Source organism: Drosophila obscura, unplaced genomic scaffold, assembly GCF_018151105.1.
Source record: "Drosophila obscura isolate BZ-5 IFL unplaced genomic scaffold, ASM1815110v1 contig_201, whole genome shotgun sequence".
Lineage (NCBI taxonomy): Eukaryota > Metazoa > Arthropoda > Insecta > Diptera > Drosophilidae > Drosophila > Drosophila obscura.
In genome coordinates this window covers 88,305-112,228 of record NW_024542792.1, presented here as the reverse complement: position 1 = coordinate 112,228, position 23,924 = coordinate 88,305, and the positions used below count along the sequence as shown (strand labels likewise).

Sequence of the window (23,924 nt, the reverse complement as noted above, 5' to 3'; positions counted from 1 at the left end):
GCTACAACGGATGTAGGAACCTTCTACCCCTGTCCCAACATTATAATAATATATATTCTAACCAGTCCTAGGGCTAAATCCATTGACCAAACTTCACCTGTTGCTTCCAGGGTTATGGTGCATCGATTGCATAGCGATTTGTTTCGCTTTTCAAGCGACACATTCATTTTGAGTGATATTATCTATTAAGCCATTTTCAATTTAGTTGGAAGCTATTTTAATGGATACGATGATGCTGCTCGGAATGAATGCCAGCTGATATATGGCTCTCTGGCATTATAAAAAATCTTTATTAATTGCCACGACTAGTGGCAACGACCAGCAGCAGTTGCAATCCTGCCTTTAATTGTAATTTCTCTCCACAATCACAGCCAAAGGCTAAAGCCAAATCCACAGCCAATTGCAATTCCAAATCGAATTTCCCGAGCTCTCTTCTGCCAGCAACTTGATAAATGATGCCAAATTCGTTAGGCGCTTTGGTTTCTTCTGCAGCACGTCAAACTGGAATGTTTTCTCCATGTCCAATGTCCAACGTGCATGTGTGTGTGTGTGTCTGTGTGTGTTCGTGTGTGTGTGTGTGTGTGTGTGTGTGTGTTTTTTTGTATTCATATATTTTAACTTTAACTTAGTAACAGTAACAATAACAGTAAGGGGTGACGGACAGGGGGGTGATGGTGGGTAGGGTTAGGGGTCGTGCTTCGATCGGTACTGCCGCAAGGAATTTCTTCGCCGCCGCGAGGACACCTACTCCGTCCGTTCCTTCCGCCTTCTCTCCAGGGACCTAAACGTTCTCATCACGCTACAGGCGAACACCGCGGCCGCTTCCCAAACTCTTGGCTCAGCCAGCATCAGCGGCACCAGAGTTTCCGCTCTTATTCTTTTCCCTGCAGCGGCTTCCAACACCTGCCGCTCGTAGCCGAACCTATGGCACTCAAAAAGAACGTGCTGAGCGTCTTCCACTATACCCGTGCCACACTCTGGACACCAATCCTCCGTCTCGCGGCCGAAGCGCTTGAGGTAGCTGCGGAAGCAGCCGTGCCCGCTCAGAGCCTGGGTGAGGTAGAAGTCTACCTGTCCGTGCTTCCGCTCCACCCAGCACGCTATGCGCGGGATGAGGGTGTGCGTCCAGCGCCCTTTTTGTGCTCCTCCTGGCGGCAGCCTTCAGCTCGGCCACGGAGTGGGCCGCTGCTCCGTCGTGAATGGCGTCGTGAATGTCCTTCCTCTCACGTATCAGCTCACCGAGAGGGATTTGCCCGGCGATAACCAGCGCTGCTTCGTCCGAGATGGTTCGGAACGAGCACGTTATTCTAATGGCGCATATCCTATACGTGGCCTCCAGCCCTCGCATGTAACTTTTTACCTTCGCTGCCTCCGCCCACACTGGCGCGGCGTAGAGCATTTGCGACGTCACGACGCTCGTCAGTAGCTTCCGCGTTGCCTGCTTTGGGCCTCTGGTGTTTAGCAGCATTCGAGAGAACGATCCTGCGGTCCCGCTGGCCTTCCGGTGGGCGTATTCCAGGTGCTCCTTGAAGGACAGTCTCGTGTCGATGTGGACACCCAGGTACTTAATCGACCTCTGCGATTGGATCGTGGTCCCTCCGACCTGCACTCTGGCTGTCTCGACCGCTTTTCGGCTCGATATAAGCACCGCCTCGGTCTTTTGAGCCGCCAGCTCTAGTCCTGCGACCTCTAGCCACGACTCAACGGAGTGGATAGCCTCGTTGGCGAGGTTCTCCACCGCGGCGAGTTCCTTTGCGACCGCCACTATCGCAACGTCGTCCGCGAAGCCTACCATGCTTGTACCGGCTGGCATCGGAAGCCTCAACACTCCATCGTACATGGCGTTGCAGAGCAGGGGTCCCAAGACGGAGCCCTGCGGGACTCCGGCTGAGACTTCGTATGCCCTGGAACCCAGACTCGTGTCCATCGTAAGCACCCTGGCGCTAAAATAGCTGTAAGCTATGTTCAGCAGGTAACCCGGGATGTTGAAGCCTCTCAGGGCCTCCAGCGTTCGGCTCCAGTCGGCCGAGTTGAAGGCGTTCCTGATATCTAGTGTCACCACTAGACAGTAGGACTTGGTCCCGCCTTTCCACCTGGTTCCTGCGACAGCCTCCTTTGCCCTTCCGACGACCTTCGAGATGGCGTCCAGCGTTGACCTTCCCTTCCTGAAGCCGTATTGGTCCGGGGAGAGACCGCTTCGATAGCTGCACTCATCCTCGTTGCGATCACCCTCTCAAAGACCTTCCCAATTGTGTCCAGGCAGATGGGCCTGTACGAGGAGGCCTCTCCTGGCGGCTTGGCCCCCCATGTGTGTGTGTGTGTGTGTGTGTGTGTGTGTGTGTGTTTGGTGCGGTGCGGCCCCCCAAATGATTTCTGTTGCAAGTAACAGCACGGACAACATTCGAAATTATTTTTATACGGTGGGCCGCATTTTGAATACCCTCTGCAGAGCGATCATTTCAATGGTATTTAAGTTTCCACATTTCCTTGGTCCCAGAGGGGCTTCCCCCTCTTCCCGGTTAATCCCAATTCTCTGAGCGCATGGCTGTATCCCGAGTGCCGTGGAAACTGCAACAGGGCAGCACAACACTGATAGAAAAAAGGCATAGTAAAAATAACTACAATCATATTTGAATTTAAAATGCCATTTTTAAATACAAACATAGTAAAATTTAATAGAATTCACTTTGATTCAAATATAAATGTATTAAAAATGCTTTTTTAATACGGTCATATTTAATCTAAATACAAAACACTTCAAAATAACTATAATATATTTAATTTGTAGTTTAATATGTTTCATATTTAAATTGAATATTATTATGACTTGATTTCAAAATTTTTCTTTTAAAATCCAAAGGAAAAACTTTTTATTTTAAATATTCCATATTAAATGAAATCAAATATTTTTTGTATTTATTTTAACTATGTTTATATTATTTTTTTATGTCCCTCGAATTCCCAACTAGTTCCAGCTGCTGCTGCCTTGAATGCACAGTAAAATTATCTTAGCGCAGGGGCATAATCACAACCAATGCAGTCCTACTCATGTTGCGATTATTTCTAGTTGAAAACTTTAACCAATTCACACCATGAGGACTTGAAATGTAATTTGCGTACGCAAAATAATAACCAATTAGTTAAAAATGAATATAAATATAAATATGAAACATATTAGATTTAAATATTAAACATATTAAATTTAAATATGAAGCATATTAACATTAAATATGAAACATATTAAATTTAAATATGAAACATATTAAATTTAAATATGAAATATATTAAATTTAAATTTTTCTATATTAATATCATAATTTAAGTGAAAAATATTCAATTTTAATACAACCACTCTTGGATGAAAATCAATGGCATAAATATTAAAATCTAAGTGAAAATATTAAAATTTCAGGGGTTTTTTCTATCGGGTGAAGAGACGCCACAAACTGTGGCAAGAAGATGCCAGTGATTATGGCTAGCAATTGATATCAAGTTTGCAAGCTAAAGAGGAGAACAGCCGCAGCAGCCAGCTGCAGTGGCAGGAGGAAAATTGTTGCCACTTTGCTACTCCCAATAAATGGCAAAAGCAAGCAAAAAGGTGAAAGAAAAATCACTCCGGCAGTCGGGCATTAGCAGACGGACTTATGTATCTCGTTCGGTAGATAAGCGCACGTGACGCGTGTTCTGTGGCCGATTGTCATCGATAAGGCCAATTATCGATAAGCATCATTTCGTTGTTCGTCGTTCGTTGTTCGTTTGTAACTCACTTTCACCGGTGTTGGAGGGCTCGAGGGTCCACAGCTGCTTCTTCTTCAGACTGGCTCCATTCGCATTCAACTTGAAGCCAAAGGTCTCCGCAGTCATGTACTTGTGCTGGCCATTGATCAGACCGATGGTCCACCAGCCCTTCTGTTGGTTCTGTGATATGATGTCCCCGTTGGTGTGGTTCAGCTCGCAGACCTGCCCCTGAACCAGGCCCTGGCCGTTCATGGTGCTTATGACAGCTATGTGACTAGGTTAGGCCGTCGTCGTCGTCGTCTCTTCTTCGGACGAGCTGATTCTCGGTGCCTGCAAGCAGAGCAATAGAATAAGGAGAACATTGATTATGATATGTTTAATTATGTAAAATTATAGGTAATCCCCCCCAACCCCCCTTCCCACATGATTGATGACCATTTTGTAACAAAGGGGAGGGGAGTGGGCTTTAGAGAGAGAGAGAGAGCGAGACAGGCTTGGCTCCATCGTCAGAAGTGTGCGTGCAAGATTCATGTGTTGTCTCGACTGGCTGTCAGGGGCTCTGTCTGCCATTTCCATGTGTACCCCATGCATGCCAAATGGGAGGAGGCGACGACTACTACGACGACGACGACTGCCAGTGCATCGAGATTTGCCTGCCTGCCTGCCTGTGCCTGCCATTCATTTCAATGTCGATCCATGCTGCAGTCCAACAGGAAATGCAGATAACATTTGCATTACATGGCGACACATGTCGCTGAGCCACTTCAGCACCTCCTTCTCCTTTTCGGCCTGTTTCTCCAACTTCAACTCCAACTTTTGAGCTTCAATAAATTCAAATTTCAATTCAAATTCAATCAGCTGTCTATCGATATCCGAGAGAGAGAGAGAGAATACACAGGTGCTTAGGCAGAAAGGAGATGACATGAACGCTTTGATTTGCAAGTGTGGGACGAAAGGAGATGGCACCAAATGATTCCAGGAGTGTCAGAGGAGTGAGGCGACAGTAGCTGCCACCAGATAATAATTGAGAGGAGTGTCTATCACAGGTGTGTGTGTGTGTTTTTTTTTTTTTGTGTTGTCTGTTCTGGAAAGCTCTATGCCGACTTAGCGCCTAGTGGTGTAACGGGCGCCTGGCGGTCCGTTTTTAGTTTTAAAAAAAATAACGTTTAATTTCCATCGCATTTCGGTGGCGACATTTTTGTCGCTGCGTTGGAAATGCAAAATGGGTTTTTTTGAAACATAGCTGACTGATCGAGCCCTACCAGCTGTGATTAGCAGTGCAGCTTGGGAAAGCTCTCTCAGTGCGTCTGGATGCACCTGTCACTCATCTGTCACTCTCTCTTTCCGAGAGGCTGCAGAGAGAAAGCTCTGGAATGCCGGTCTATAAAAGAAAATTGCAGCTGTACCCCACTCTCTTTCTTAAAAATTCTTTTGTTGCGGCGTCTGCTATTTTTTTGTGTGTGCAAAATCGAAAGTCCATCACGTGTGTGCAAAATCTTTATCTTGTGGCATCCAGCATTTAACCTGATCCAAACGATCACTACATTGTCTAATTGGATTCAACACAAACAAAGGTACGTGTGCCACACCGTATTTTGGTGGTTTTCGGTATAGTAAACGGGATTATTTCCTCGGCAGTGTGCATAGAAACCTTTTTGGACATCGCCCACGTCCAGCGACCTCAGCATTGCCATTTCATCAACACGCATCTTGCTAGTGCAATTGCTGATCCTCTGACATGGGCCGATTTTTCATCCCTGGGTTTTTTCGCGTGGACAGCACAGCATCCACACTCATAACCAGCTTGCTGACCCCCGGATTCACACCAACACCACCAACACCACGACACAGCTGCGCAAATCAACCCCTTTGCCGGTGTGGCCACCGCCAGCCGCTAGTGCAGCCTTCTACAAGTGTCCGGTGCAGAGCCTCAACACTCCACATCATAGCTCGCCGGACACCTGCGAGGCAGACGCACAGTGGCGCTCCACAAACACAACGGCCAATTGCTGCACGCGATCGCAAAGTGGCGCTCCCCAAACAAAACGGATCTTTTCGTCATTTTTTTCTTAGATTACACTACCCGACAAAACCGAACTTTTTTTTCCAAGGATCCAAACCGACTTTTTCTGATAGATATGGGGCTTTATAATTTTTTAAAGAATTTTTCTATGGCAGAACTTTTTTTTGAAGAATTTTTGAATTCTAATAAGCTTTTTTCAGAGGTAGCGATAGTTTTTTTCACATAACTTTAATCGGTTTGCACAGTTGGACGCTATTTTGAAAAGGTAATTAAAACAGCTAGAAGTTGAGCCTAAATACTTTGCGATTCAGCTTACCGTCTGGGAATATAAAGCATTGAAATGCAAAAATGATGATTTTTGGCGGTATTTTTTACGAAATTTTGACTTTAAAAATTAAAGTCGAAAAAATCACAAAGTGTTTGGGCTTAACTTCTAGCTGTTTTAATTATGTTTTCAAAATAGCAAAGTTCTTTACAACCAGACGTAAGATACAGAGCTATGTGAAAAAAGACCTCAGCTTTAAAAAAATACCAGTTTTCAAAAATTCTTCAAAAAAAGGTCCCCTTAAAAAAATATCATCAAACCATTTCTAAGCCCCAAATCTTTAAGAAAAATTTCGTTTCGTTCCTAGGAAAAACGTGTTGACTAGTGTTATTTTTTAATTAAATTTTGAATCAAATCAATTCCATTAACTCATTCTGCCTGCGTGCAAATTTCTTTAAAATGTTTTGATACAAGAATTTGTCGGAAAAGTGAAGAAAATGAAGAAGGAAAATATCAACAAAAAGTAAATTTTAACATAGCTAATGCATAGAATCAATGGGTTTGCACATTTATAACCCTTTTTGCCCATGTTTAGCCGCTACATCAACACCGTTGGAAGGCCTTTCACCGCTGGAGAGTTTTGTGCGTGAGTTTGCAATAAAAGTAGATATTGGCTGGTAGTTGTTGCCGTATTGATTTGATGCATTTGCCTTAGCCGAAGATAGAAAATACAAAAAAAAAACACTCTGGTAATTTCGACCGATCTTATAAAAATGATCCGGGAAATGCTATGAGAAAGCATATTAACCACTTATAAAATATTTTTTCCTACATTTTTCCTGTATCATTAACATATATATCTTTTTTTCGTATTGTTTTGTTATCATAAAATTATTCATTTTCGTTAGCCATGTAAATTTGAATTAAATATTTTCTTTAGCATTAGCCCACATATATAGAATAACCTCGAAACGATTAATTTAGAAAAGCATGTTTGAAATGCATTACTAATTCATATGAATAAAAAAGAATATTAATTTGGAATGGACTAAAAGTTTCATAAGCGGTGACCTGGAGGACTGGAGATAGCATGGAAATGAGGGATATTAGGGAGGGTAAAGACGCGTTGGTCAACTAACACCTTTCGACCACGCGCCATACCTCGTGATTATTGATCGGGGAAATTCTTTCGTTTTGTTGCCCAAGTTTGTTTAGGCTTTCTTCGTCGAATCAGATTATTTTTTTAGGGTAAAGCTCCCTGTTTTAGTTTCAGTAGGGATCCTTAAATAGATTATGTAGGCGAGAGTCAAGGTCCTAGCAAACCCACCCCACCCCGAAAGAGCTAACGGAAACATAGGGTCCCGCCCCCGCTCGGATACCTTCGACTCGCTTGAGGAATATGGATAAAGGCCTGAGTGCAAGGAGAATTAGCCTAGAATCGTCCCCCTATTCTCCCTAGCTGGTTACATAATTTTTGGCGCCCAACGTGGGGCTGTTTGTCCGTTAAGATTTTTCCAATTGTAGTACCCCGCGGGGTATGTAACAGGGTTACATAATTTTTGGCGCCCAACGTGGGGCTGTTAGTAAAATAACATCATACCGATCAGAGTTTGGAATTAGCAGTCACACGCCCCCAGGATTAAGACGAGCAGAATGTTTCTTTATTTTTATCTGGTTCCGTTCTGTAGAAAATAATAGGCACATAGGCACTATGTTCCAGGAGTGGATAAAGATAGTTGAGGTATCTCCGGCATGGGATTGTGATAGATAGCAAGTACTATGGCCGTCGAATGCCCAACGAAGAAGTAACGAAGTAACAAAGTAGCAGCAGAACATCAGCTACCAAAGCCGTCAAAATTCTAGCTCATTTTATACTCGGAATAGTACTTTTAAATAAGAATAAAAGTGTGAATACTCTTACATACATGTCATTCGGAATTCTTGTGTGTTTGGCTCAGATCGAACACCCTGCCAATGGTCTCTGTATTAGATTTATGTAGTAGTTCATGAAAAATACTTTCTGTTCCGATAACTTATAAGGTGAGGAAGATTTGTGCCGCAGGCTATTAGAAACGCTTACGTTGGTATGTCTGGATATGATCGATGTTGCACTCATGCACGTCGGTACCGAATGCACATGGTAGGCTTGAGTAGCAAGCACACAAAACGACCCATCTTCACTAAATTAATTATAATAGCCCAATCTATTCCCGAAAAATTGATCATGAGAAATTAAATTGCTATCTCTTGGAAACCAGTGTCACCGTTTAGTTTATCGTTAAAAGAAATTTAAAATAAAATATGCCTATTGAACATAGTCCACGAGATTCGTTCGGACATGCCCGTGAACAAGCATCAGCTCAAGCAGTAGCTACCAGCGATTGTGGGATTTGTGGGAATCGTATGTCTAATACAGATTCGTGCTTGAGCACGCCTTGTAAGCATGTCTTTCACAAGAATTGCTTAGAATCTTGGTTAGAAGCTCGGAAAGAATGTCCCCACTGTAACCAGAGTGTGTCATCGCAAAATATAAAAGTAGTCGTAGGCAATTGCTCCCCTGGAGGCCCCAGTACCGATAGCGCTCCATCCACCAGCCGTGTTCTAACTCGAAATTTATCTAGGGTCTTAAATGAACCTCCACTTCCTATCCAGAATGAGGGGGTAAGAGGTCAAAACTCAATCAGACGAGGTATAAGTTCCAGAGGTCGTGGACGACCGAATAATCAAAGCAACCGTCAGGATAGAAGTAGGATAGACTATGATCATCTCGAAAACATGGTTGAGCTAGCATTGTCACGCCGTCTGGCAAGCTTAAATGTGAGTCCCCAACCAAATGATAGTGTCTTGCATAATCAAGCAGCTCCTGCGCTAGGATCACAAGTCCATTCGAGTATCAGTATCACGAACATAAAGCCAGGAAAGGTTGCCGACATAATGCAGAAATGGAATCTAAAGTTTGATGGATCCGACGATGGGCTAGGAGTAGATGAATTTATGTATAGGGTAAAGGCACTAACAGATGAAACGTTAGATAGCGACTTCGCAGCTTTATGTAAGCATTTGCATGTCCTCTTTACCGGGAAAGCAAGAGACTGGTTTTGGAGATATCATAAGCAGGTGGCTCAAATAAGCTGGTCTGCGTTTTGTTCGTCTCTACGACAGCAGTACCGAGATTATCGCTCAGACTTTCGCTGTAAAGAACAGATCCGTTCTCGGAAGCAAAAGTCTGGAGAGACTTTTTCTGATTTTTACGACGCTGTAGCGACCCTGATTGATAGGTTCTCAGTACGCATGGAAGAAGAAGAAGTTCTTGAAATCCTTAAGCATAACCTGTTGCCAGCCATACGTCAGCAGCTGCTGTATCAACCCATACACACTGTAAGTCATCTTCGTCGTTTGGTGCAGATGCAGGAATCTATGGGACGCGAAATAGGTGATCGCGCTGAATTCTCAGCCAAAATGAAACCGATCGGGTATCGCCGCCAAGTATTATCCGTGGAAAAGCCGACTAGAGAAACCGAAGCAGAAGAAGAGTCAGAAACGGAAATTGAGGTTGCCGCAATACGCAGATCCCAGTCAAAATTGACCTGTTGGAATTGCGAGACAACAGGCCACGTATGGGAAAACTGTCTGGCTGAGCGTCGTATCTTTTGTTATGGATGTGGCGCCCCTCAAGTGTATAAGCCACAATGCAAAACATGCCTAAGCCGTCATTCGGAAAACCGATTAAAGGGGACACCCAACAACAGCGGGATGCCTCCGAGGACCTAGAAACTGTAGATCTTCCTGTAAACGATCCTAAGCCCCGGAAAGATGTCCAACAAATAAATTCAGCCCGTCATCATATCCCGTATCATGAGCGGTTGCAGAACTATCAGGAAGCCCGAAAAAGAATTTTTAATGCACAGCCTGTGAGACAAAGAAACAGTTCAAGAGTTAGAGAATATTTCAATAATCGTAAAAAGAATCATAGAATGTTAATGTCAGCTATTTTTAGTAATAAAAGCGATATGCGTAGCTATGCGGAAGTCTCTTTTCTCGGACGCGATGAACTTGGTCTTTTGGATACCGGAGCTAATGTTAGCTGTGTGGGAGCTTCGCTTGCTACAGATAAGTTAGATAACTATCATGAATTTAAGCCAATAAAGTCTAAGGTAAATACAGCAGATGGTAAGGGCCATGAAGTTATAGGAGTTTTGAATATATTAGTTAAGTACAAAAATGATCAGAAGCTTATGAAGTTATATGTTATCCCCTCCATTAAACAACGAGTGATTCTTGGGATTGACTTTTGGAAGCTATTTCAACTTGCCCCGAATATAATAAGTTCGTTAGAGGTTGAAAAAGAAACCGACTCGTCTTCATACCCTTTAAATACGACTCAGCTTCAGCAGCTGGACCTTGTCAAACAACTTTTCCCTAGTTTCGCCCAAGGACTAGGTCGAACAAGATTAGTTCAGCACCACATAGACATTGACAACGCGCAGCCAGTCAAACAGCGTTTTTATCCAGTGAGTCCAGCGGTCGAGAAATTGGTTTTTGCAGAGATTGATAGAATGTTATCGCTTGATGTAATAGAGCCTTCGATAAGCGCTTGGAGCTCACCGATGAGATTGGTAATCAAGCCAAATAAAGTTAGATTATGCTTGGATGCTAGGAAGTTAAATGCAGTAACAAAAAAGGATGCTTACCCCCTTCCAAGCATCGACGGTATTTTCGCTCGTTTGCCGAAAGCCAACCTCATTTCCAAACTAGACTTAAAGGATGCCTGCTGGCAAATCGAACTAAGTGACGAAGCCAAACCGTTAACCGCATTTACTGTTCCCGGGAGACCACTGTACCAATTTAAGGTCATGCCCTTTGGTTTATGTAACGCCCCCTCGACAATGTGACGGTTAATGGATAGCATTATCCCGCCCGATTTAAGATATTGTGTTTTTGGCTATCTTGATGATCTGTGCATAATTTCTGAAGATTTTTCCTCGCATCTAGCCATACTCGTACGATTGGCGGAAGAATTCCGGAAAGCCAACTTAACAATTAATGTTGAGAAGAGCCACTTTTGTGTAACTAGCGTAAACTACCTGGGTTACGTTATAGGAAGTGGAGGAATTTGTACGGATCCAGAAAAGATCTCTTGCGTTTTAAACTGGCCTCCGCCAAGGAACCTCAAACAAGTTCGTGGATTTCTGGGAGTTTGTGGGTGGTATCGGCGATTTATTCAGAATTTTTCTGACCTAACTTGTCCGATCACCGATGTCTTGTCGGCGAAAAAGAAATTTGCCTGGACTCCGAAGGCGCATGCTGCAATGAATACCTTGAAGCATACCTTAACGTCTGCCCTGTACTACAGCCTCCAGATTTTTCTAAAACGTTTTACCTTCATTGTGATGCCAGTGCCTTTGGTATTGGAGCAGTGTTGGTTCAACTATCGGAAGATCAAGAGGAAAAGCCCATCGCATTCATGTCCAAAAAGTTGGCTGAAAAACTACAGCGTTACTGAACGCGAATGTTTGTCCGTCATCTTAGCAGTCGAAAAGTTCCGATGTTATCTTGAGCTTCAAGAGTTCGAGGTAATAACCGACCACTCTAGTTTGCTTTGGCCCGGGTTGGCAACGTCCGTAAGAGATTATATCCGGAAATGCGAAGTGTGCAAGGAGACAAAAGCGCCTAATCACACGTTAAGGCCGCCGATGGGTTCGCAAAGCCACTCGTGCCGACCCTTTCAACGTCTTTATATTGATCTTCTCGGTCCGTACCCTCGTAGTAAAAGCGGTCATATCGGGCTACTAATAGTATTGGACCATTTTAGCAAATACCACTGGTTGTATCCGCTAAAAAAGTTTACTTCCGCTGCTATATAGGAATTTCTTTTGAAAACCATTTTTCATAGCTTTGGAGTACCGGAGACTATCATCAGTGATAATGGTGTTCAGTTCAAAGCAACAGAGTTTAATAGGTTTTTAACCGAGCTAGGTATTAACCACGTTTATACTGCCTTGTATTCGCCTCAAAGCAACGCGGCAGAAAGAGTTAATCGTTCCCTGCTTGCGGCAGTGAAGCATACCTTGAAAATGATCAAACCAAGTGGGATGAAAACATCTCTAGCATTTCTTGCGCTCTACGATCAGGACTGCATCAATCACTTGGTTGTTCTCCATACAAAGCCTTATTCGGAATCGATATGATAACCCATGGCACCGACTACAAACTACTAAAGGAGTTAAAGTTGTTAGAAGAACCTTTTGTACCATTGTCCAAGACAGACAACCTTGCGATCTTGCGTAAAGACATCCAGGGAAATATAAAAAAAGCCTATGAGCGTAACGTCAAGCAATATAACTTACGTTCTACTCCTACCTCATACAAGGTTGGTCAAGAAGTGTACCGAAGAAATTTCGCTCAAAGCAAGTTCACCCAGAGTCGCATTAAGAAAAAGCTATTCCAGAGGATCTGAATGGACGGGAGATTGGTACATTTCACGCAAAAGATATTAGGAGCTAATTCCCCCTAATCTGTCGACTAACAGTGTCAGATTATGGGGTGGTGTAACGGGCGCCTGGCGGTCCGTTTTTAGTTTTAAAAAAATAACGTTTAATTTCCATCGCATTTCGGTGGCGACATTTTTGTCGCTGCGTTGGAAATGCAAAATGGGTTTTTTTGAAACATAGAGGGCGCTGACTGATCGAGCCCTACCAGCTGTGATTAGCAGTTCAGCTTGGGAAAGCTCTCTCAGTGCGTCTGGATGCACCTGTCACTCATCTGTCACTCTCTCTTTCCGAGAGGCTGCAGAGAGAAAGCTCTGGAATGCCGGTCTATAAAAGAAAATTGCAGCTGTACCCCACTCTCTTTCTCAAAAATTTTTTTGTTGCGGCGTCTGCTATTTTTTTGTGTGTGCAAAATCGAAAGTCCATCACGTGTGTGCAAAATCTTTATCTTGTGGCATCCAGCATTTAACCTGATCCAAACGATCACTACATTGTCTAATTGGATTCAACACAAACAAAGGTTCGTGTGCCACACCGTATTTTGGTGGTTTTCGGTATAGTAAACGGGATTATTTCCTCGGCAGTGTGCATAGAAACCTTTTTGGACATCGCCCACGTCCAGCGACCTCAGCATTGCCATTTCATCAACACGCATCTTGCTAGTGCAATTGCTGATCCTCTGACGTGGGCCGATTTTTCATCCCTGGGTTTTTTCGCGTGGACAGCACAGCATCCACACTCATAACCAGCTTGCTGACCCCCGGATTCACACCAACACCACCAACACCACGACACAGCTGCGCAAATCAACCCCTTTGCCGGTGTGGCCACCGCCAGCCGCTAGTGCAGCCTTCTACAAGTGTCCGGTGCAGAGCCTCAACACTCCACATCATAGCTCGCCGGACACCTGCGAGGCAGACGCACAGTGCCGCTCCACAAACACAACGGCTAATTGCTGCACGCGATCGCAAAGTGGCGCTCCCCAAACAAAACGGATCTTTTCGTCATTTTTTTTCTTAGATTATTATACCCGTACTCAAAAAAGAGTTAAGGGGTATATTAGATTTGTGGTAAAAGTGGATGTGTGTAACGCAGAGAAGGAAACGTTTCCGACCCCATAAAGTATATATATTCTTGATCAGCATCAATAGCCGAGTCGATATAGCCATGTCTGTCTGTCCGTCCGTCTGTCCGTCTGTCCGTCTTGTTGAGCGCCTGGATCTCAGAGACTATAAGAGTTAGGGTAACCAAATTTGGTTTCCAGACTCATGTGATATCACACTGCTACAAGTGTATTTCAAAATTTCGCCCCGCCCCCTTCCGACCACACAAAGAACAAAAATCTGTGGCAGGCACAATTTTAAAGATACGATAAAACTAAAAACGCAGTATCGTAGAGAATGCTCATATCTACCAGATTGCCGAATCTGAATCAGATCGGATCATAATCATAGCCAAAATGAAGAAATTAATTTTCTGTTGTTTTCCCCGCCCCCTCCGGCAAGAAAACTAACCACTGATTCTCTTTCTCGCTCGCACACTCTGCCGCGTTCAGTGCGCGAGCAACCCCTAGCGGAGGAGATGTAGAATCTAAATGGTACATGTATAATATACATGTTAGATGTAGAATATACATAGTATATGTAGATGTAGATAACAGATGTAGCAAAAAAATGTAAATTTTTTTTTTTCTAAAATTCAAAAAAATTATAATCCCAAAAATGTATATACTGACTGAGTACGGGTATAAGTAGAGTCGCGTCCCCAGAAGCGACTCACACGTTCCTTCTCGTTTTAATTAAATTTTGAATCAAATCAATTCCATTAACTCATTCTGCCTGCGTGCAAATTTCTTTAAAATGTTTTGATACAAGAATTTGTCGGAAAAGTGAAGAAAATGAAGAAGGAAAAAATCAACAAAAAGTAAATGTTAACATAGCTAATGCATAGAATCAATTGGTTTGCACATTTATAACCCTTTTTGCCCATGTTTAGCCGCTACATCAACACCGTTGGAAGGCCTTTCACCGCTGGAGAGTTTTGTGCGTGAGTTTGCAATAAAAGTAGATATTGGCTGGTAGTTGTTGCCGTATTGATTTGATGCATTTGCCTTAGCCGAGATAGAAAATACAAAAAAAAAACACTCTGGTAATTTCGACCGATCTTATAAAAATGATCCGGGAAATGCTATGAGAAAGCATATTAACCACTTATAAAATATTTTTTCCTACATTTTTCCTGTATCATTAACATATATATCTTTTTATACCCGTACTCAAAAAAGAGTTAAGGGGTATATTAGATTTGTGGTAAAAGTGGATGTGTGTAACGCAGAGAAGGAAACGTTTCCGACCCCATAAAGTATATATATTCTTGATCAGCATCAATAGCCGAGTCGATAGAGCCATGTCTGTCTGTCCGTCTGTCCGTCTGTCTGTCTGTCCGTCTTGTTGAGCGCCTAGATCTCAGAGACTATAAGAGCTAGGGCAACCAAATTTGGTTTCCACACTCATGTGATATCACACTGCTACAAGTGTATTTCAAAATTTCGCCCCGCCCCCTTCCGCCCCCACAAAGGACGAAAATCTGTGGCAGGCACATTTTTAAAGATACGATAAAACTAAAAACGCAGTATCGTAGAGAATGCCCATACCTACCAGACTGCCGAATCTGAATCAGATCGGATCATAATTATAGCCAGAATGAAGAAATTAATTTTCAGTTGCTTCCCCTGTCCCCCCTCCCGACGACGACAACGAAACTCATTTTCCTTCTCGCTCGCACACTCTGCCGCGTTCAGTGCGCGAGCAACCCCTAGCGGAGGAGATGTAGAATCTAAATGGAGCATGTACATTGTACAATCTACATGTTAGATGTAGAATATACATTGTAGATGTAGATGTAGATATCAGATGTAGCAAAAAAATGTAAAATGTAAATTTTTTTTTTTTTTAAATTCTTAAAAATCATAAGATCAAAAATGTATATACTGACTGAGTACGGGTATAAGTAGAGTCGCGTCCCCAGAAGCGACTCGCACGTTCCTTCTCGTTTTCGTATTGTTTTGTTATCATAAAATTATTCATTTTCGTTAGCCATGTAAATTTGAATTAAATATTTTCTTTAGCATTAGCCCACATATATAGAATAACCTCGAAACGATTAATTTAGAAAAGCATGTTTGAAATGCATTACCTAGAATTCATATGAATAAAAAGAATATTAATTTGGAATGAGTGACTAAAAGTCTCATAAGCGGTGACCTGGAGGACTGAGAGATAGCATGGAAATAGGGGATATTCAGAAAAACCGTATATTGAATATCCAGGTAGGGAGGGTAAAGAACGCGTTGGTCAACTAACACCTTTCGACCACGCCCATACCTCGTTATTATTGATCGGGAAATTCTTTCGTTTTGTTGCCCGAAGTTTGTTTAGGCTTTCTTCGTCGAATCAGATTATATTTTTTTAGGAGTAAAGCTCCTGTTTTAGTTTCAGTAGGGATCCTTAAATAAGATTATGTAGGCGAGAGTCAAGGTCCTAGCAAACCCACCCCCACCCCGAAAGAGCTAACGGAAACATAGGGTCCCGCCCCGCTCGGATACCTTCGACTCGCTTGAGGAATATGGATGAAGGCCTGAGTGCAAGAGCACTAGCCTCAAGAATCGTCCCCTTATTCTCCCTAGATGGTTACAGTGGCGCCGAAGTGTGGGACTCTAACCCACTAAAACCAATCTAACACACCAACCCCGGTCCCGGCGGAACTGTCGCGAGATATTACTTCGCCGGGGGGAAATGCCTATACGCTCATTTTAGAGTATGTCTATCTCCTTTCTTTGCTTGCTCTTTCTTCGCGACGCAGCTTGGTAGTCATCACTGTGGCCATGTTGCGCTAGGTTTGCCACTGATGGCGTCCTTCCAAGCTTGTTGGTGAGGACTACCCGATCTTGCTCGAACCTTGGACATTTAAAGAAAAAATGTTCCGCGTCTTCGGTGACCCGTGTGCAAAGCACACAGAAGGGGTCATCCTCGTGCTTAAACCTATGCAGGTAGGATTTAAAGCATCCATGTCCTGTCAGCAATTTGGTCAGGTGGTACTCCACTTGTCCATGGCTACGGCTCAGCCAACTCTGCAGGTCGGGGATTAGCCTATGTGTCCAACGCCCTTTGCGATACCGTTCTGAATGCACAGCATACTCTCAAGGCGCACACTCTCTGGACTGCATTGCATTCTCGGGCATATGCTTTCTGTTTCAATGCATCGGCCCATATTGGTGCTGCATACATTAACGTCGAACTTACCACGCTCGCTAAGAGCTTCCGTCTTGGCTGTTTTGGCCCTCTCGTGTTTGCCATTATGCGAGATAGGGCAACTGCCGTCTTACCGGCTTTGCTGCTTGCATACTCCATGTGGTGCTTGAAACTGAGTCTATGGTCAATCATGACCCCCAGGTACTTCAGGCTTGGACTGGAGCTAATATTTTAGTCACCTACTTGGATTGTGGCCGTCTCAACTATCTTCCTGCTGCTTATGAGCACCGCCTCTGTCTTATGGGTGGCTAATGTTAGACCCCTCCCGGAAAGCCATGTTTTGGCTCGCTCTACGGCGTCATTGCAGATTCTCTCTGCCTCTTCTTTAAATTTTTGCCACTGCGACTATTGCTATGTCGTCGGCAAATCCTATCACCGTGGCACCCATTGGCATATTCATCTTTAGGATTCGATCATACATGCTGTTCCACAGTCCGAGTACCGATCCTTGGGGAAGACCTCCAGTGATTTGGTGCTCACGTGTCCCCTTTTCTGTCTCGAATATGAGCACTCGGTCTCTGAGATAGTCAGCGATGATTATCTGCAAATACGGCGGTACTTGGAAGTTTCTCAATGCTTCTAGTATGTGGTCCCAACTGGCAGAGTTAAACGCATTTTGGACGTCGAGTGTTGTCACTATGCAGTACTCTTTGCTCCCATACATCCATCGGGTGCCATCTATAGCTCGCTTTGCTATCTCACATACCTCGCCAATTGCGTCCACAGTGGAGCTACCTTTGCGGAACCCATACTGTCTCGGTGAGAGCTGACGCGTTACCGCTTCCCGCCTTGTGTGGATTATGCGCTCGAGGATCTTACCCACTGTGTCTAGCATGCAGAGTGGTCTGTAGGATGATGGCTCCTCGGTTGGCTTGTTCCCTTTGGGTATAAGGACAAGCCGCTGTCGCTTCCATGGTCTGGGGAATATTCCTTCGGACATGCACGCGTTGAAGAGTCCCACATAGGTTTGTGGATTTGTCTCCATCGCAGTGCGGAGTACGGCATTTGGGACCCCATCAGGTCCCGGTGCTTTGCCGTTCTTGGTTCGAGTTAGAGCTTCGAGGATTTCTGCTTCTGTAGTGGGTTCTCTGGGCTGACACTTGCTCTGGAAATAGAGTTCCCACTATGTTTGCCAGCAGGTCTGCACACATTGGCGGCGGGGAACTGAACAGTTCCTCGCAGTTTCTTCATCACCAGCCTGTATGCGAAGCCCCAAGGGTAGCATCTGCGTCGTCACAGAGCTTTTCGAAGCATTTTCGCTTGCTTTCTTTGATCTGCCTCTTCTGGAGGCGTGTGCATTCTTTATAGTCTCCTTGGAGCCTCTCGAATTCCGGGGATCCTCTCGAGCGTTGATATAGCCGCCTTGTGTGGTGGCACTCCCGCCTGGCACTGGCTATATCTGCAGTCCACCAGTATGTTGGGCTGCGATTGCCAGGGCTCGGCCTTTTCCTTAGCATGGAGGCGTCACATGCTGCAAAGTCTGCCTAGCCAATTGGCTTGCTCTTTCTGAGGCTGTCCCGTTGGTCTCATAATGGTCGAACATGGCTCGGACCATGTCCGGCTCTAGCGTGTCGACTTTGTACCTGATCTGCTTGCCCAGGACAGACTTACGTGCTGCAACGTCCTTGACTTTATAGATCAGGGCCAGACGGTCACTTCCAGTGTAGATGTCGCTAACCTTCCAGGTTGTCCTCGGGCTAAGGCTACTGCTCGCGAACGTTAGGTCTATTATGGACCCCGTTCCTGCTCTGCCGAATGTCTGCTGGCTGCCTGTGTTTAGCAGCACGGCATCGAGCGTCGCGAAGCTTTCCAAGAGTGCCTGTCCCCTTGGGTTGGTTCTCGGGCACCCCCACTCCGTCGCCCATGCGTTAAAGTCGCCGGCAATGATGGTAGGGTGTTTCTCCCGGGCGTCATCCGCAATACCTTCTAGCACCGCCGTCGCCTGCTGCAACGTGAGGCTCGGTGGCAGATAGCAGCTGTAGATGTAAACATCATTCAGCCGTGCTCTAGCGAAACCGTCTCGATTGTAATCGAGCCCCAATGTGTTCACAGACTTTAGTTTCAATATTCCCTACCCTCCAAGCCACTGCCCTGGCCATCACCAGAGCACCGTCTGCCACAGAAATGTGTCAACAAAATAACATGATGCTCAGTCGGAATTCTTTTTCAACGACGTTGTCCACGACAAATTTGAGATTTGTGGGAAAAACAGACGCAGGGGCAGCAACAGTGGGCTAAAGTACGACATGACAGGTGTGTCCTTGACCTCATAATTACAAATGAATAAATATGTATGTATACCTGAATAAGTATGTATGTACAATTATTGCCAATTAAAGTTTTGCGTGCCCTGATTTATGCTGTAATTAACTAGAGGCATAAAGCAATAAGAGCTTAACAGGCCAGGCGGAAATATTCACTGTACAGTGCACTGTGTGTCCTGTAAGTACTTTATTCATGCTTAATTCTATGTGCAAAAATAGAGATTTACATATGCATGTATATGCCATATAGATATCTCACAATATCTGACATAACTGAAGCTTAAGTGTTCAGTCTGAGCAAATCAGACACATTTACTCGAGTGGCTTTTAACAGGTCGCTTATGATCAGTTTTCTGTCTTTTAATGGTCGTTAGAGTGCAAATCAGAGTGTCATTAGCTTATACGCCTCACCAGCACACAGATACATGAAGAAAAGAACCCAATGCATTTCGAATCCAAGACGGGTTTCCCAGTCTGATATTTCGTCATAGTAGAATTAATGTAGATATCGTGTAGAGCAGAGTTTTGGCCAGATGGGTTGGCACAACATAACCAAAAATAGCAGAAACAGAAGTATTCACAACGAACACGAAATAGCTTTAATGTAATGATCAGCAATCAATCAGACTAAGCGGATTCCCCAGCTGCTCGATGAGTGGCCGAAGTGACTTGCACCCAAAAGTGTCGATTTTCTCCATGGATTCCTTCAGAACTGCAGCTTCGCACTCCTCCTTGAGTGCGTACTTCATGGCCTTCAGCTCGCTCTCCAGGCACAGCTTCAGTTCCTCAAGACCAAACGAACGAAAGTTGATTGAAGCGGTGCTGTCCGACATGCGCTGGAGGTAATTCTGCTGCTCCTCCAGGTGCTTCGACTCCAGGTTGAAGATGTACACAACCAACACGGTTTGCATCGCCATCCGCTCGTCCAGGGATCCCTCGCGTTGCAGGATCATTTTGTTGTAGATGGGGACTATCTCTATGTCATCCGCCTTCAGGTCGTCAATGACATGCAAGTTCATGCCGCAGCTCGACAATTGATTCATGAATTTCCGCAACTTACGGAACTCCACGACGTGGTCCTTTCCCGAGCCCGTGGCGTTCCACGACAATGTTCGTACGTTCTCAGGCCATGGGAATGTTTTGATCAGAGCCGCTGCTGTCATTGTCTTGCCGACGCCAGGTGGGCCGAGCAATGCCACCGAACGGAACTTGCGATCGCGGCTCAGCTCCTGCTCCAGCCTGGCGAGCGCCTTCTCCTGCCCGACCACCTGGTTGCCAATCACCTGGATGCTCTCCTTAATGTAAATTGGCTGATGACAAAAGTAGGAGCGGGATGCCTTCTCCTCGGCTGTTGCCACCGCAGCTGCGGCGGCAGAGTCAGAGTCGCGCCAAGACCTGTCACCCTCGGCGCATCCTTCCAGCTGACGGATGATCTTGCCAGGTTCTTCCACTGTTGGTGGAACGACCACCTTCTCGGCGACGACAGTGTACAGCATCCAGCCCACTGCCAGTGTGGCCAGGAACAAACCAATTGCCTGCAGCCTATAGCCAAGGCTGAAGGTAGCCTCTGTCTGTGGTTGGTTCTCCGCGCTCTCCCAGCAGTGCTCGGAATAGTTGTTGTTCTCGCGTTCGCGGCGCTCGCGGCGTTCCCAGCCCTCGTCGTGGTGGTGGTGTCGTCGTTCAGGCATTTTATCAGTCGAAAAATCGGAAAAACTAAGAATAATTTTACTTTTATTTTGTTTGGTTTTTTTGTGGAACTGTTGACTGTTTGGTTTAGTTTTGTTGAATAACTGTTGTGTGGGGGAATGAGAGCTGTGGTTGACTATACAAATATCCAAAGCCTACTTGTAAACCTAAAAAACGAATTCGTAGACCACATTCCCCCCATGTAGGCGTAGTAGTAGGCGAGGAATATATTTATTTAGGATTGATCAAAATCTCACACGGATCCAAACTAAGGACCGGTGAGAGAAGACCACCAAAATCAACTCCAAAATGGGTAACATCGTCGCGAAATGGAAGCAGCAGCGGCAGCAGCAGCAAAGCGACAAAGACTTTGATGTGGCTGCCAACTATTTGATATGAAAAGAGCTGGAGTACAGCGAGCCGAATCGCATGGAATTGTATGGCTTTATCAAATGGCAACTGTGGGGTCTTGCCGGATGCCCTGTCCCCCCTTAGATGATCTGGAGGCACATAAGAAGTGGTGTGCCTGGAAGAGCTTGGGCCGCCGGTCCTCTGCAGCTGCCCAGCGGAATTTCATCCACAAAGTGAAGAAGTTGAGCCCCATCAACGGGCACCTGGAGGCAGTGCGTGCTCTGCTGCAGTACAATCCCCGACACGATCTGCTCGATTATGATGGGAACTCTTGCTGCGATGTGACCGACAACGAGTCCATTTTGAGCATTCTTCAAGCAGAGCAAGAGCTTCGTGAGAAGCAGCCTTATAGACCAATATTCTTTTGACATTTTACTCTCCAAAGACACACAGAACAATGTCCCAAATTCCACAATATAATATAATATATAATTAGTCAGAGTAGCAGCCTAACATAAATCATCTTCATTGTTTATTATTTGCACTGCCCACTGTAAATCATCTCTCTTTCGCCCTCTTAAATCTTAAATCATGTACATATGTATTAAATATTGCCCAAAGCTGTCAAAGAGTACAAAATATATTAATTTAGAGTGCATTGTATACCCTGTTAGTGCATTTCCAGCAACATCTGCCTCTTATCAGCTGTATCATCAAGTAACTTTGAGTGCAGTCCATTTAGCACTTTGCTACCAAAAAGTTTGCCTGTAGCTGTGACTGTAATCTGCCTCACTTCTTTCTCCCTTTAATTAATGCGTTTCATGTTCATTACAAGATTACGCATATTTGTAATTTATTCGATGCTAATTTTATTCATCATTAGGAAGTCGTTTAATATTCATTCGGGCCTGGAATATTCTGGCAGTAGCTGACCCATGCTAAATGCAGTCATCTGTGGCCAAGTTTCTGTGGCAGAGCTGAGAATTGAGCTGAAACTGCAACAGCAGCAGCAGCAGCTCAGTGCAGGGTCATGGCATTCACTGTTGGATCTATCTAATTAAATTTCGGTTCACATGCTGGCATTATCCCTATTTACTGTCGTAGGTAACCCACCCACAAGCAGCCCGTCCCAGGATCTTTACTGTGCAGTTATCATAAGTTGAAATGGACATGTGGCTTACATACCGTACACAGATATGAATGTAAATGTCATTTGCAATTTCGGCGCACAGGACATATACGAAATAAAACGAATTTTGGTCAACAACAGTGGCAGCAAAGGGTTCAGCAGGGAGGATATACATACATATGTATATACGAGTAGCAAGGAACACACAGCACACAGAAACAACAGCAATGTTTATCTGTGGGTGGGCGAGAGTTTCGAAAGTTAATTAAAACACAATGCGGCATTTTCGATCTGCTGCTGAGTGTTGGGAAAATGCTAATCCCCCTCTAAGTAGGAGTAATGGGTGGTCTACCAGCAGGAGTTAAAGGAGAGTCCCAGTCCACAGTCCCCAGTCCCAGCCCAGCGCCAGAAAAAAATAGCTCGGCCAAGTTGAAGCTTGAAAAGGCAATAAAAAGAAAAAACTATGGGCTACTTAGAATCCATTGCTAGAATCGAGGAACTCTGCCGATTGGTTTTATTGATTATGCGTTGAAATAATGTAAGTAAATACGAGCCTGGAATTTTGGTCTGACTGCCATTGCTTCTCGACTGTTTATTTGAAGTGTTTCCGTGTAATTATGTAATAGCAGGATGGCGTCGATATTAAAAATATTAATTCTACACGTCCGTTCGTTGGGTGACAACAATCTACTGAACATCCAGTGTTTCCAAGTACTCTGCAGTGTTCGAAATTTTGAAATACACTTGTAGCAGTGGGATATCACATGAGTCTGGAAACCAAATTTGGTTGCGCTAGCTCTTATAGTCTTTGAGATCCAGGCGTCAAACAAGACGGACAGACGGACAGACGAACAGACAGACATGGCTCTATCGACTCGGCTATTGATGCTGATCAAGAATATATATACTTTATGGGGTCGGAAACGTTTCCTTCTCTGCGTTACACACATCCACTTTTACCACAAATCTTATATACCCCTTAACTCTTTTTTGAGTACGGGTATAATGAGAGGAAGGTTCGTGAAGGGAAGGGAAAGGAAAGCCAGAGGAAGGAGAAGGCATAACGAGGTGTGGAACGAGTGTGTGTGTGTGTAGTGTGTGTGTTTGTGTGCGGTTGTGTGGGCGGACGGACTGTTGGAGTTTGCATTCTAATTTCACAAAAAAGGAGAGGTAACGAGAAGGAACGTGTGAGTCGTTTCTGGGGACACGACTCTACTTATACCCGTACTCAGTCAGTATATACATTATTGAGCTTATGATTTTTTAGAATTTTAGAAAAAAAAAAATTTTACATTTTACATTTTTTTGCTACATCTGCTATCTACATCTACATATACAATGTCTATTCTACATCTAACATGTAGATTGTACATGTTCCATTCATATTCTACATCTCCTCCGCTAGGGGTTGCTCGCGCACTGAACGCGGCAGAGTGTGCGAGCGAGAAGGAAAATGAGTTGCGTTGTCGTTTGTTGGAGGAGGGGGAGGGGAAGCAACTGAAAATTAATTTCTTCATTCTGGCTATAATTATGATCCGATCTGATTCAGATTCGGCAGTCTGGTAGATATGGTCATTCTCTACGATACTGCGTTTTTAGTTTTATCGTATCTTTAGAAATGTGCCTGCTACAGATTTTCGTCTTTTGTGGGGCGGAAGGGGGCGGGCCGA

General features: G+C 44.5%; 1 protein-coding gene and 1 pseudogene across 1 annotated transcript; both read right to left on the bottom strand.

Moving 5' to 3' along the window:
• Window positions 1-23,924, bottom strand: part of LOC111081979 — a 35,234-nt pseudogene that overhangs the window by 756 nt on the left and 10,554 nt on the right.
• Window positions 19,665-20,885, bottom strand: LOC111081605. The gene has a single exon (XM_041593999.1). It carries the CDS (start codon window positions 20,774-20,776, stop codon window positions 19,700-19,702), a length of 1,077 nt encoding a protein of 358 aa, XP_041449933.1. The 5' UTR covers window positions 20,777-20,885; the 3' UTR covers window positions 19,665-19,699.